The sequence below is a fragment of the Urtica dioica genome, chromosome 5, assembly GCF_054948205.1.
Source record: "Urtica dioica subsp. dioica isolate 48M chromosome 5, U.dioica_male_clone48M_v1_H2, whole genome shotgun sequence".
Taxonomy (NCBI): domain Eukaryota; kingdom Viridiplantae; phylum Streptophyta; class Magnoliopsida; order Rosales; family Urticaceae; genus Urtica; species Urtica dioica.
In genome coordinates, this window is record NC_142760.1 from 41404558 (window position 1) to 41420216 (window position 15659).

At 37.8% G+C, this 15659-nt stretch overlaps 1 protein-coding gene across 1 annotated transcript; it reads left to right on the top strand.

Moving 5' to 3' along the window:
* The first annotated feature begins 11501 nt into the window (after positions 1-11501).
* Positions 11502-15360, top strand: LOC149398594 (O-Glycosyl hydrolases family 17 protein). Its single transcript, XM_089615086.1, has 4 exons — positions 11502-11655; positions 11816-12191; positions 12772-13709; positions 15007-15360. Exons 1-4 carry the CDS (start codon positions 11511-11513, stop codon positions 15039-15041), a joined length of 1494 nt encoding a protein of 497 aa, XP_089471212.1. The 5' UTR covers positions 11502-11510; the 3' UTR covers positions 15042-15360.
* The last annotated feature ends 299 nt before the right edge of the window (positions 15361-15659 follow it).

A 15659-nucleotide genomic window follows, 5' to 3' on the forward strand; every position in this document is an offset into this window, starting at 1 on the left:
AACGCGGCGCCTCGACGAGCCTGAGCCTGACGACGAGCTTTCGTCCTGAGCCTGAGCAATAGCCCAAGATGTTCTCGGGACCGTTGGACCTATTCCAACGTACCAATCTTGACGGTTCCCGAGAATTTCTAACATCGCGTGCTCCTCTGCGGCGTCCTGGTCAAAGACTACGCCTTGCTCTTCTGCTTGTCGCTGAAGATCCGCCAGTAGAGTAACTATCCGCGCCTTTACACATAAAAAAATTATTAAAAATTAATTATTATGTAAGTAACGTACTCTTAATTATAACATATGACTTACATGTGCTCGTCTCGCCCAATCTGTCGTCCATTCACCTTTTCTATTATGGTGTTTTTGCTCCCACGTCGTTAACGCGGAGCCCAAAGTCTCATCATCCTTACTCTGTAATTGTTATGAAAATATAAGTACTGAATTTATTTCAACTTAAGTATTTCAAAATTAGAATAACTTACGTTCAAATGACGATGAGCCAAGAAAGAAAGAGATCCTTGAGTCGACCTCGTCTTCTTCTTCTTCGAATTCTCCTTGTTGCGAGTAGATTTTTTCTGCAAATAATTAATTTTGTCATTATTCAATCTGATAAAGATATTGTGATTTATTACAATCATACATTACGTACCTTCCAATCGTCAGTCGCGAACTCGTCTACCACCGCCTCCCAATCCTCTTTCTTATATCCCGGTGGTGTTTCCGCCTTAGCGTTTTCAGTGCTCCCACAAAACTCCAATCTGAACTTCTCTGATAGCTTGGACTTCTGGTTGCGTCGCCTGATCTTGGCATTCCGAATGATAGCCTGATCAATCGTATTCTGAAAGCAATCCGCAGGCAGATCCTCGCCGGTGTCAAGATCCGTGTACACAAATCTGAACTCGGAATGAAGTGCGCTCAAAATAGCAGCCAACATCTGTGGCGTCACTTCACTCCAATCACGAGTCGTAGGCGGGATATGTGCTTTCACCAAAGCACCGAGGCGGTTGTTAAATAGTCCAACTTTTTTATTTTCTTTCCTTATCTCTTGGTAGAATGTTTGGTTTATTGGGTCCCACTTGACCACCTTCGCACCCGGTACCCCCTGTGTTGCTCGCGCCGACGTCGAGCCGGTTGTTGGTCCCCTTGATTTCTTAGGACCTTGGGACTCAGGTTCCTGTGGCGGACCTTGAGAATCCGGTCTCTGTGGCGAATCTCCACCAGAACCTGAAGCGGTCGACATCCTATAAAATGAAAACAACATTTGTAAATTGACATCGTATAAAATAAAACAACATTTGTGAACATACATCACAAAACAAAAGGAAACAACATCATACAAAAACGTGGGTGACACCACGGATATATTTTATTATAAAACCTCACATATGGCGGAGGAAAACCGTGGTTACATAGATAGTTCTCATTCATCGTCATCACTACCTATATCAACATCAACATCAACATCAACATCAACATCTTCTCCCTCAAAAACCATGCATTCCTCATGATCATCATCGTCTTCCTCACCATCGTCAACGATATTTACTAGCTCAGCATCTTCGATTTCATGTCGATGATTCAGACGATCGATGTTTGACAATTCTATTGTCAACGGAATCGAGGCTGAGGTGGTGGGGTCGACTTCAGGAACGTCCCAAATCCCTCGATGATTGCATTCCTGAACGATTTCCCAGTTACCACCTAAAACAAGATCTTTGATGTAAAAGACTTGTTTCGCTTGAATTGCGAGTATGTACGGCTCCTCTGTAAACCACTGTTTCGCGGTAAAAGCACTCGTTTCTCCAGTAGTCTTATCGTTGTGAACTAGTCGCCGAGCATCGTGCTTGTCACCATACCATATACATTTGAATAATACAACACGACAGTCGTACCTATAATTCAGCACTATGACGTCTTCCATACGACCGTAGTAAGTGAAATCATCCACAGGCACACATACACCGCTATTTTGAGTGACTCGTTGATTATCGCGACGATGAGTAATGAACTTCACGCCGTTAACAAAGCAGCATGGATATTGATAAGCGACTTGAAGGGAACCGATAGAAAGCGAGTAGATCTCGTCAGACACGTCAGACCCACTAGCTTTCATTTCAAAAATCTGGTTATTACGAAACAAAGTATTGGTTAGCACTTATGTGTTTATAAAAAACCGGGTTATTGTGTTATTACCTTGTTCGCAAACCAATCTTTGAATCCCTTTCTATGCTCCGCTTCAATATCGCGAACTCCAGATTCGTTCAGGAAATCCAAATGCTCGCTGTTGCATGTTTAAAACATTGCGTAAAGAAAATACAATAATGAAATAAGTTAGAGAAGCAAATGGATCGATTACTTACACCAAATACGGATCCACTTCAGGACAGTTGGTATCGTCCAAAGTAACGCGGCACGCAACCGAAACACTTCATCTCTGGCTCCATCACGAACGCGGACTCCATTCTCCCACAGTTCTTTCAACTCTTCAACCACAGGCTGTAAAAAAACGTCCATATCTTTTCCTGGTGAATGGGGCCCCGGGATCAGAAGCGTTAGCATCAGGTACTCTTTCTTCATGCACAACCAAGGCGGCAAGTTGTACGTCGTAAATACTACAGGCCACATGCTGTATGATAGGCTCATATCCCCAAACGGGTTGAATCCATCCGCAGCTAGCCCAAGCCGCACGTTCCGAGGCTCTGCAGCAAAACCTGGGTATCTCTCGTCCAAATTCTTCCACGCGGTACCATCAGCAGGATGTCGTAGAACGCCAGCTTCCCTGACGCGATCTCTTTCGTGCCACTCCATATGAAGCGCCGTGTGTCGAGATGCGTACAGTCGCTTCAATCGATCTTTCAACGGAAAATATCGCAATATCTTCTGCGGTATCTTCTTACCAGTTGGCTTCCATCTACTCTCGTTACATATCGGACACACGTCGACGTTCGCGAGATGTTTTCGGAATAGGACACAGTCATTAATGCACGCGTCGATCATCTCGTATCCCATGCCAAAACGCTTCAGCTTCGCTTTTGCCTCGTAGTGCTTCTCCGGTATTCGATTACCGGCTGGATGAGACTTCCTCAAAAGCTGCAATAGTTCTGTGAACGACTTGTTCGTCCAATGGTTCGTGACTTTAAGGTGCATCAACTGAACCAAGAATGACAACGACGAAAACTCCTTGCATCCAGGGTACAATTCCGCTTCCAACTCAGCGAACAAGTCTTCCACTTGCTCCTCCGCACGCACATCGCTCGGAGCCGGCTCCGTAACACCATCGAAATCCTCGTGATCTCTTATATCCTCCACAGCAGCATGTATTCCTCCTACTCCTCTCTGGGTTGTTTCTCCGATGGGGACTTCTTCAACATGACCGACGGAACGCACGACCTCGCCATGATGATACCATTCTGTGTAACCCGGGGTAAACCCTTTGTTTAGCAGATGATGCCTTACAACCCCAATGTCGTGCCATCTCACGTTGTTGCAAGGCTTGCATGGACATCGATATTCGTAATTATCGTTCGGAAATCTTCTTGCAGCGCGGATAAATTCATTAACTCCGAGTTTATACTGCAAGGACAACCGATTGTTCTCGGTGATCCAATCTCTACTTGGATTGGACATTGATTTCGCTAAACGAAATGAAAAAAAGAATAATTATTAAGAGTTGTTGCTAAGTGACGAAGACGAATGAAGTCGATTACTTATTGCTACGGGACGAAGATCAATGAATGAAGATGAGATTATGAATTTTATGTTATCTGAGAATAATATGCTAGAAACTCAATCTAAAATTCGGCAGAGTTTCCCCTATAATACTAACAAACCAAAAACCTGCAAACTCATTTAAAAGCATATACAAATCATCTAAAACTATCATAATAATCAACTAAACCCTAAACAGAACCTCCGTGGCTCGTTTACAACAAACTAACTAATTATATCAACTTAAATTAATTCAAACATAACATATGTTAATTCAATCCAAACATATCATTTACTAAATCACAAACCTAAGCATGTTACTATACAATCTAAACATGTTATTAAATTAATTCAAATTATAACATTACTAAAATTAACATAACATTTGTTAATTCAATCCAAACATATCATTTACTAAATCACAAACCTAAGTATTTTATTATACAATCTATACATGTTATTAAATTAATTCAAATTAACATAACATTTGTTAATTCAATCCAAACATATAATTTACTAAATCACAAACCTAAGCATTTTACTATAAAATTTAAACATGTTATCAAATTAATTCTAATTAACAATACTAAAATTAACATAACATTTACAATATAACATTACTAACTAAACTAAAATGTCTAATTAACATTTCAAATTAAGTAAACTAATGATATCATTTACAATTTACTAATGTTATATATTAAGTTATAATTTCAAATTACAATTAACATATAAAACTAACCTAACTAAACTAAACTTGCTATCTAATTAACTTTCTAATTAATAAATGAACTAAACTTTAGTAAATTATTACTAAACTAAATGAACTAATCTAAACTTTCTAATTAATTAGAGTACATATAAGAATATAAATAAATGAACTAACCTCTTGAAGAGCCGACGAGCAAGGACGGTGGCTTGAGGTTGCGGTGAGGCGTGCTCGGACGAAGCGAAAAAGGCTGTCGGAGTGGGACTGTCTCGCAGCGAGAGGCACCGAGAGCCTGTTTTGGGCAGCGAGGCTCGGCAGCGGGACGGAGAGAAGCGCGGAGCTGGGGTTCGAAGCTGTTACGATGAGGGTGGGTGCGCTCGAGACGGGGCTGGTCTGTTTGACACAAAATTAGTAACGCAATCGAAATTACGGATCATTCAGCACAAAAAGCAAAGGTTTTTTTTAAAACGAATCCGATTCCAAACCGACTAAAACGGTTAATGTGATCCATGAATGCTGTAAATGCTCAGTTGCTATTATAGATTAAGAGAGACACAGAGATATAGATTGAGAGAGCTTACCCGAGCGAGAGAAGGCACAACCGAGCACGAGATAGCTCGGTGGTCGGAGTTCACGGTGGAGGCACGGCGGTGTGTAGCGGCTGAGAGAGAAAGAACGTGAGACCGAGAAAGCTCTGCACCACACCGGAGCTGGTGGCTGCGACGGGGTGGCCGGAGAGAGAGAGGACACTGGCGGCGGTCCTCGTGACGGAGGCTGAGAGAGAGAGGGTCGTGCCGGTCGGAGGAGCGTAGTGGTGGCGGCGGCGACGGGGTGGCCGGAGAGAGAAAGGGCAGTGGCGGCGAGAGGTTGGAGGTTGAGAGAGAGAGGGTCGTGGCGGCGGTAGGAGCGTCGTGGTGGCGGCGGCGACGGGGTGGTGGCGGCGGCGACGGGGTGGTGGCGGCGACGGTGTGGGAGAGAAAGAGAGAGTCGGGAGATAGAGGCGTTTGTTTTTTTGGGCGAATTTGAGTTTTCGAATGAAAACCCTTCGAGCATGTGCTTTATATAAAGACTTTTAAATTTGGGTGCGACAAAGTCGCACCCAATGAAACCTTTGGGTGCGACATAGTCGCACCCAATGACATGTGTCAGTGGTTTCGGGTGCGACTTTGTCGCACCCAATGACATTTTGTAAAAAAAAGGGGGAAGTTTTGGCCGCCGAAATTTTTTGGACATTTAGGTGCGACTTAGTCGCACCTATACCTTTGGGGACAGTATTGGGTGCGACTTAGTCGCACCCAATAGTAGTACCACACTATTGGGTGCGACTACTCGCACCCAAATTCAAAAATTTCCCGAAAAATTTTCAGCGCTTAATTGATTTTTGGGTCCGACTATTCGCACCTGAAAGTCTTTTTGGTGCGACTTTTAGGTGCGAATAGTCGCACCCAAAAGTCAACCGCACCGGAAAACTGTATTTGTAGTAGTGTTTCTTGATTGATACTGTGACGAAAATCGGAAATTCGTGTCTGGTCCAATTTTTGTGACACTCGCAAAGGTTTGAGAAGTCATGATCGGTTGATCACGAAATCTTGAATTTTATTACCGATTTCATTAAGTGTATTACAATATTTTCAAGACTCAATTAATGGATGTGCAAATATTTATTTCATAGTTTATTTTGATAAAGTAGAGTTAAAACTAATACTAATATAAATTTTCATATATACATTGCATGAAAAATTACAAATAACTTCCTAATTAACATGTGTAAAGCACGTTTCTTGCACTAATATATATATATATATATATATATATATATATATATATATATATGTATATCGTTCATCGCCTCTCATCCTGTCACGTCGCGTCGCTTGGTTAAACGGCTAGGTGGAAATCGTCAGCACTCTAGGTCTCGATGCGGAATAACGCATCTCAAGCCGACTTTTTCATCGTGATACTTCTTGAGGAAGGTGAGCTGAACTTCAAGCATAGGATTTAGGCTAGGCCTAAATGCTTTATCGAATATATAAGAAGAAGAAGATAAACGACAATAATTTCGTCGTATGATTTTCTTAAATTGCTAAAGCCATGCGGGCCTTTCCTAGCTATTGGGTTTTTGGGCCCAATATTTGATTTCTCAACCACGCTTACAAGTTAATGGACAATTTCTCTATGTTTGCAAATTTGATCCATCGGATCGTGGATCCCAACATGTTGGTTGTAAAGGTGTCGGCACTGCAGAACCCGGCTTGGTACAGGCGCATGTCGGCCTCCCTGACGATGATTAGTTAGTTTTTTTCTTTTTATTTATTACAATTTTGCTTAATCTAAGATTCATATGCAATGTGTCTTTGTGAAGGCTGTGGCTGAGCTGAACCAGGGGGTTCATCTTTACTAGGGTCACCTTCAAGACGCCAAAGCCAAAGGTGAAAGCTTGGCCAAAGTCCACACAGGTACGAAAACTCTTAATGCCGAGCTTCAAGAGATCGAACAAAAAGTTGCTGCATCTGGAGGCCGAGATGGCGAAGAAAGACAAGAATGTCCAAAAGTTGGTCAAGAAGATGGGTGATCTCACTCTTGACAACCAGATGCTTCAAGTTGACCTTGAGGATCGTCTCGCCAAGATAAAAAATTGGACGAGGGTCTTCGCGAAGCTGGAGGTGGAGAAGAAAAAGGTGGACGAGGTGAACGCCGAGCTGTCTGTCGCCGTTGCGACGAAGTAGACCAAACTCAATGTGCTAAAGGCTGAGCACATCCGATCTAAGAGGAAGGCTAAGGCGAAACAAGAGAAGGTGGTCCGGGCGGCCAAGAGGGCATCATCCCTGAAGTATCAGGGAGCCATAAACAAGTACAAGGCCAACAAAGCTGGAGCTTAATGGGCTCTCTAGATCGTTCGCATTCTTGAATAATATCGGGTTAATCGAGAGGATATAATTGGCTAATGTCACTAGATAGTGGGGGGACTTTTAATTTTAGTTTTCCTTATGAAATTAGTAATAATTGTACAAATAAATTAAACAAATAATTAGCAAATTAGTCATATTTATACTTTTAGATTGCTATTTAATCAAATTTTGATAAATAGCCAATTTTTGTTACGGTTACAATAATTTTACACTATTATTTACAATTATTTACAATTGATCACATAAAAATTAGCTATTTACCAAAAAAAAATTATTAAAAGATGACTAAATAGTAAACCATAGTAAATATGATTATATATTTATTGGACCTATGTTATATGGACAAATTCAATACAGCATACCTCACCTCACATATTTCGCTAAAAAACTTTGAAGAAAAATAAATCATTTTATCATAACTCCCGTGACTTGGCTTTGGTTTAAGGACCAAAAAGAGGTTGAGACTCAAACAGATATTCCAATACTACAAAACGTGACACCTTCTAACTAGGGAAAAAAGTGATGCACAAAATTAACTGCCAAAATATTGCTTCAAAGTTTTTGTGACAATTTGGGGGAGTAACTAAGTCACATGGATGCCATTTTAGTTATAAAAAACAACCACAAACATTACAATGTAAAAAAGGTAATTTTAAAAAAGCCCATTGCCGACCTGCCCACTAATTTCATCTATATGATTCATTGCTATTATATAATAAATTAATGCCATAATAATAAGTCCATGTGTATTTGGACCCAATATACCTCACCTGCCTCTTTAACTCAATTAACATTATACAATTACATACTCCCAATTGCCGTATCCAATCAACCAATTGTTTAACTGCCATATCCAACCAACCAATTGTTTAATGTCAATTTATAATAATTATTATTAGTAATTAATTTTCTGCCATGATGATCCATGCATAATAATATTTTGTCTTTGTAAAAAAAAAGGGATTTGTTGCCTAAAGGACACGCTTCAAGAAAACGAGTCAAAGATGTGTTTTTGGAATTGGATATTAGCTCATATTCATCATAGGTACACATATAGATATATCATAGGTAGAGTTTTCTCAGCTTGGAGTCTCAACTTTCCCAACTTACTTACCGTACCAAATTCTAAACCTATTTTAGAAAATGGGACACAAGTTGAAAAATCGTAACCCTATCAAGTCCCTCTTACTACTTCAAACCTTCAAAATATATAAAACATCCACGGACCCCAAGCCTTCAAAATCGACTACGTCGATGGCTTTGGAGACAAAAAGAAACAACGGATCATGTGCCTCGATTCTTCTTGTTAACGATACCAGCGTTGTATTCCAAAATACCGATAATATATGCACTAGATCTCAAAATACTATGCCTTGTTGTCTTTGACGATCATCACACTATTGTTACCATGAACTCATGGATGCGCCACAAGATTTGTCGTCTAATCGTAAAATCTTGAATTTTTTATACATAAATTTTAATTTTTCGTTGACTGAAGTGGAAGCAACTAAGTAATCGCTTTTAATTTCAAAATGTCGCTTTTAAAATTGGGCGTCGCTTCTAAAAGTAGTTTTTTCTAGTAGTGTTATCCGTTGCATGAAAATATGCCGCTACGAGGGCCTCAAAAAAGGTGATAACATAGGCGGTTTTTTTTTTTTTTTTTTAAATAAATATATTAAAACCAGAGAATGGGTGTAAAGGATGACAATCCTCACAAAAAGTTATCTCTTAAGTTAGATCAAGTTTCTTACGACAGACGTTATTATTTTTTTTAACGCAATATATTTTGTTACTTAACAATTGTCGTTTATACATTTTTTTTCTGCAATAAATGGGTACGGTGTTCTTTAATGAAAATTGAACTCATTTAGATTATTTTAATTCCGTTGGTTACAAATCATAACACGGAATAATTCGTTCGTACACAATGGTTTTGGAAAAAAAAATACAAATATTCTGAAACTAAATGGTGAAAGTCATGACTCAAAAAACTCACAAGGTCTGTTTACGTTTCGACTGTGGTTGAAATTTTCAAGCAAAAGAATAAAGGTTGTGGTTGAAATTATGGTCTTTTGTGTCAGTCTGAAAACACACAGAAAATGTACTCAATTTCATTAAGGATAAGTCATATTTTACTAAAAATACTGATAAAAATTTAAATTTGAGTGCCTTTGGCCGTTTCGCACTAAAGAAATATGTCGCTCTTCTATATTATAAGGGAAAATATCACATTTATACCCTATGTTTTAGTGAAATGTCGAGTTTAACCCTCGGTTTTCAAAAATGTCGAGTTCATACCCTCTGTTTAACTAAAATGACGAAATTATACCCTGAAATGAATAACAGCGTCACAAATCTCCCTTTCATTGATATTAACTCTTATATAAGAAAAACCAAATCAAATCTAAATCAGTGCCCTAACTTCCAAATTCTCAATTTTGAAATAAAAATAACCTTAAATTGAAATTAAATAATAAAACTCATACCTCCTAAGAAATGACTTCATTCCGTGTTCGAATTGTAACTCTAAATGTTGGATTCTCTGTTCGAATATGCGATTTTGATGACTATCAACTATCGATGTTTACCCATTTGCCTCTTTCTGTGTTCTTCACGATTAAGAGACTGTTGTTTATTTTTTAGTTTTTAAATAAATTACATATATAGCGCGAATGAATAAAGATAATTGGTGTTTATATATACATATTATAGTCAACGTCAATGAAAAGTCAATAAAAAGAATATTCGTGACACTGTTGTCTATTTCAGGGTATAATTTCGTCATTTTAGTTAAACATGGGGTATAATTTCGTCATTTTAGTTAAACAGAGGGTATGAACTCGACATTTTTGAAAACCGAGGGTTAAACTCGACATTTCACTAAAACACAGGGTATAAATGTGTTATTTTCCCATATTATAATAACTTATAAACAAAGAAAAAGTTTTACTTAATTGTTTCTCTTTCTTCTTCGGCAAAACATTCCTAAAAAACACTGATAACTGTATCTATAATTTCTATATATACATATATACGTATACACGCATGCATTAACTCGTGCAAAAAAAAAAATCTCCATTTCATTTTTTTTTTTTACAAAATTAGTGTAATTGTTGTATATATGTGAGCATTATCTTCTACAATTAATATTGACTATTAGAAGCCATGCTGTATTCAATAGATATCAATGCAATGCTAATAATTATCGTCAGACCGACTTATGTTTTTTTTTTTATTGTTATTATTTATTAGAAAGAAAAAAAAAAGTATAAAACTTGATGTTGATATTTACAAAACCTTTGATAGTGAAATATATTGGTAATGAAGCTTTCCCACTAAGATTTCTATGTATGAACATTTGTTTGACATTTACGCTACTTGCTTCACAATTTTTTTTTAATCAATTTGTTGATATAATAAATTATTTAATCAAAGAGGTAGTCTCGCATTTGTATTTTTGCACGTAGCTAACTTGTGCTTAGGGAACACAAAAAATAGATGGTAATTCAACTCTTATCACTTAATGGTGGTTGGATAATTAGTTTTGAAATTGATAACAGCAAAACAAAAATAAAAGTAGACGTTGGGATCACTGTTTTCAATAACATGATATAATGACTTGTCTAGTTTATTTTCTCCGACAATTTTCAAGATTTCAATACAAAAAGACAAAACACATCAGCTGGCAAATAAAACCCAACGTTCGAATTTAGGGTAAATAGTATATGTAAAGTGTAAACTATTATTACTCAAAAACCAATGATTATCACAGTAAAAAATAAATAAATAAACTTTAACTCCATAAAAATCCAAACCAAAATTCCGTGCTAGTTACTTTTTTTCTTTAACTGAGCCACACGATTCAAACACTCGACACGTGTACGGCCGCGAAGAATTAAGGAGAAAATAAAAGACGCAGATGGGGTTGGAGAACTACAATCAGAATTTCTCACATAGCGTAACAATCACATCATTAAAAAAAAATATGGGTGATCTTGTTGGGAGATAAACGACTGTGTGAAAAAGAAATAATTCTAAAAAAATAAATAAAAAATATTATAATTGAACAAATCACACGATCAATATAGATTATTCCTGTTTCTTTTTACCCACTAACCCCACATTTTCACGTCCTATGTAAACACGATTATGTCACACGCCATTCTTTTTTTTCTCTATAAAAACCGCCACACATGAATCAACGTCACATAAAACCAAATCTCTCTCTCTCTCTCTCTCTCTCTCGAATGGTTTGGTCTCAGACTCAGAATCAGAATCACCACAGAATGGCCAATCTTAGTCTCCCAATACTTCTCTCTCTTCTCTTCGCTTTTGCAGGTAAATATACATAATACTACTATAATCCATATCACACAATTTTCTACTACATATATCACAGATAATCACAACATACAAAAAAAAAAATTAAATTTTTTATTTTTACTTTTTTACCCACAATTCATTTTTTTTTCCTCAAATAACCTTTTTTTTTTTGCAGAATGTGGATCAATTGGGATAAACTACGGAAGGATCGCGAACAATCTACCAGCGCCGTCGAAAGTGGTGGCTCTATTGAAATCCCAAAATATCTCCCGAGTCAAGCTGTACGACACTGACTCGTCCGTTTTAACGGCACTGGCCAACTCGGGAATCTCCGTCGTCGTTGCTCTCCCCAACGAGCTTCTCTCCCAAGCCGCCGCGACGGACCAGTCGTACGCTGACACGTGGGTCAAGGCCAACGTCGCAAAGTACTACCCGGCGACGAAGATCGAGTCCATCGCCGTCGGAAATGAGGTCTTCGTTGACCCCAACAACACGACCAAGTTCTTGATCCCGGCGATGAAGAATATCCACGCTTCACTCCAAACCTTAGGGTACGTAGATTTTTTTTTTAATTTTTATTATTAACTTGATTTTAATTAGTTAAGGATTACTTGAGCTCCTAATCGTCATAATGAGCTCTAACCAAGTTCGGATGCCTTTATGCTTATCTATCAAAACTTTGTAAATAAATAAAAGGGAAAAGATTTTCGGCACGATTCACGATCCGAAAACGATCCACTCACGGATTGACACGTGGATGTTCAGTGTCACATGTCAATCCGTGAGTGGATCGGATCGTGAATCGTGCCGAATAGTTTTACTCTAAATAAAAACATCCACTATGATTGTTTTTTTTTTCAGTAATTGTGCTCCAAAAAATAATTAGAGTCTATTATGACCGTTAAATTTGATAAATATTGTTTTTTTTAAATTAAATTAAATTAAGCATTTCAAAATAGAATTAAACTATTCATAATTATATATAACTTCTAACTTCAGTTAACCGAGATTTTAACGGCTAAGTTTAAATTGAGTTCTTAGCTTAAAATTAAATTAACCGTTCAATTATTTTAGCCGATTAATATTGAACAAAAAAATAATTTATTAATTGAACTGAAAATGCTTTTACAGGCTAGACTCCAAGATCAAGCTCTCGTCTCCTCTCGCGCTGACGTGTCTCCAATCCTCTTACCCGCCGAGTTCCGGGTCGTTCAAACCCGAATTAATTGGGCCAGTTATGAAGCCCATGATGGAGTTTCTGGCCCAAACCGGGTCGTACCTCATGGTCAACGCTTACCCGTTTTTCGCTTACTCAGCGAACTCCAAAGAGATTCCTCTAGACTACGCTTTGTTCCGGGTCAACTCGGGTTCCGTTGACTCGGGAAACGGGCTCAAGTACTCGAGCCTGTTGGACGCCCAAATCGACGCCGTTTACGCTGCCACGTCAGCCCTAGGTCACGGCGACGTGAAGATCGTCGTGACGGAGACCGGATGGCCGTCCGCCGGAGACGAGAACGAGATCGGCGCCGGGATTCAGAACGCGGCGGCGTATAACGGAAACTTGGTGAAGAGAGTTCTCTCCGGCGGAGGAACGCCGTTGAAGCCTGAAATTCCGATCGATGTTTTCTTGTTCGCTTTGTTCAACGAGAATCAGAAGAACGGTCCTACGTCGGAGAGGAACTACGGGCTGTTCTTCCCCGACGAGACGAAGGTCTACGACGTCGGTCTCGCGGCGTCGGAGGAGAAGAATGCCGAGAAAGTCAACGGGACTGTGCGGGCGACAGTTCCGGCCGCCGGCGATGTCCAGAGCGCCGCCGTAGGGAAGGGAGACACGTGGTGCGTGGCGCGTGGGGATTTGGCGACGGAGAAGCTTCAGGCGGCGCTGGATTACGCATGCGGTGAGGGAGCGGCGGACTGCCGTCCGATCCAGGAGGGTGCCACGTGTCACGATCCTGACTCGATTGTGGCCCACGCGTCTTACGCTTTTAACAGCTACTATCAGAAGAATTTGCGACGCGCTGGCGCGTGTGATTTCGGCGGAGCGGGTTACGTCGTCACGCAGCCTCCGAGTACGTAACTAACTCCATAATCTTATCTCTTTTATCTTCTATTATTATTTTTTAAAACTAAACGAAATGAAATTCGTCAAAATTTTCTATAGTTTTTAACTAGTGGTTTTTCTGTATAAAAAATTATGAACAAGTCATGTTTTTTTAACACATGTTGGCTATCATACTCATACACATAATTATATATAATAATAAATAAATAAATAAACTCATGTTCATTAACGTAAAAAAGTGAAGCAAGACATGTATGATACGATTGCGTTGCAGGTTTTATATTTAAGATGCCATATAAATATATAATATAAGTACACAAATCAGCTAGATAATTCAAACAAAGGAAATTTGGTAATCCTTGGTTTTTAAGAAATGGACGTTATAAAAAGTTTTAGAGATTAAAAAGCTATTGAGTTTATTCAATGTACTACTCGAAAATTTTAAGGAAAAAGATTAAGGTGTGTTATTTCTAAGTTATTAGAAGTAATGATCAAGAAGACGTCACCATTGAAATGGATATAATGATAGTGGTGATATATAACATTATGCTTGAAAACGATGCCTAATTAAGAAAAGTTTTCTTTCATTTTCTTCTCAATAAGTTTGAAATAATCAAATCGTGTTACGTTACAAATAATCAAATAAATTCAATAGGACCGCCATAAGTTAATGTCATGGTATGAACATCAAGCGTCCATTGTTACAAAAAGCTATTGAGTTTATTCAATGTACTACTCGAAATTTTTAAGGAAAAAGATTAAGGTGTGTTATTTCTAAGTTATTAGAAGTAATGATCAACAAGACGTCACCATTGTTATGGATATAATGATAGTGGTGATATATAACATTATGCTTGAAAACGATGCCTAATTAAGAAAAGTTTTCTTTCATTTTCTTCTCAATAAGTTTGAAATAAGCAAATCGTGTTACGTTACAAATAATCAAATAAATTCAATAGGACGGCCATAAGTTAATGTCATGGTATGAACATCAAGCGTCCATTTGCTAAAAACCTTATATAATTTGATTCTCCATAATAAATTAAAATTATTGTTGCCGAAATTTTGACAAGAACAAAGCTTACAAAAATAAGAAATAATTTATGGCTTTCAACATTTTACACATAAGATTACAATAGGACCTCTCTTAGTCTCTTATCCAAGGTTGGTCATTGTGTAGTCACACGCACGCTCACAAAAATTAAAAAACAAATTTAATTTTCAACTACTTTATTCATTGTTTTTTAGATTTGATGCTAAAAAGGTCTTTTCCTTTTTGTTTGTTTTGTTCTTTTTTGTTGCAGAATTTGGAGAGTGTGAATTCCCCACAGGCTACTAAGCTGAGGAAAATAAATTAGAGATTGTGACGATTTGCTTGTTTTGTTGTGGGGGTAGCTTGAATTATTATTTTTTATTTTTTTCCATGCTTGATTACCATTATAAATATTAATCATATATAATTTTATTTATATTATTACCATTCTTATATATGTATTTTATTTATATTATTACCATTCTTATATATGTATGTACACGGTATTAGGTGTGGTGGTTATAGTTGAGACTTTGACTCTTTTGTCTTGTGATCAAGTCATATATAGTTTTCCGAGTGTATTAGACTTTACGTTACCTAATATATTATTAAATTTGTTCGGCTATTAAGTTTGTCCTCTATATGTATGGATTTCTTTTTTCTTACACTTATATCTTAATTTCTGTTTGAAGAGACATGGCTTTTGCGTAAATATCACTTTTGTAGCTGTTATTATTAGCTCAACAAATATGCAATGTTTTCGGCTTGCGGCAAAAGATTGTAAGATTTTGATAAATTATTTTACTTTTTAAGGTTAGGTTTTTATTCTTGGAAATATTTAGTATGAAGACACATGAAAGTTGTTGGGACTTTTGACCTTTACATAAAAAAATATGTTTTGTCCCAAAAAAAATATATATGGAT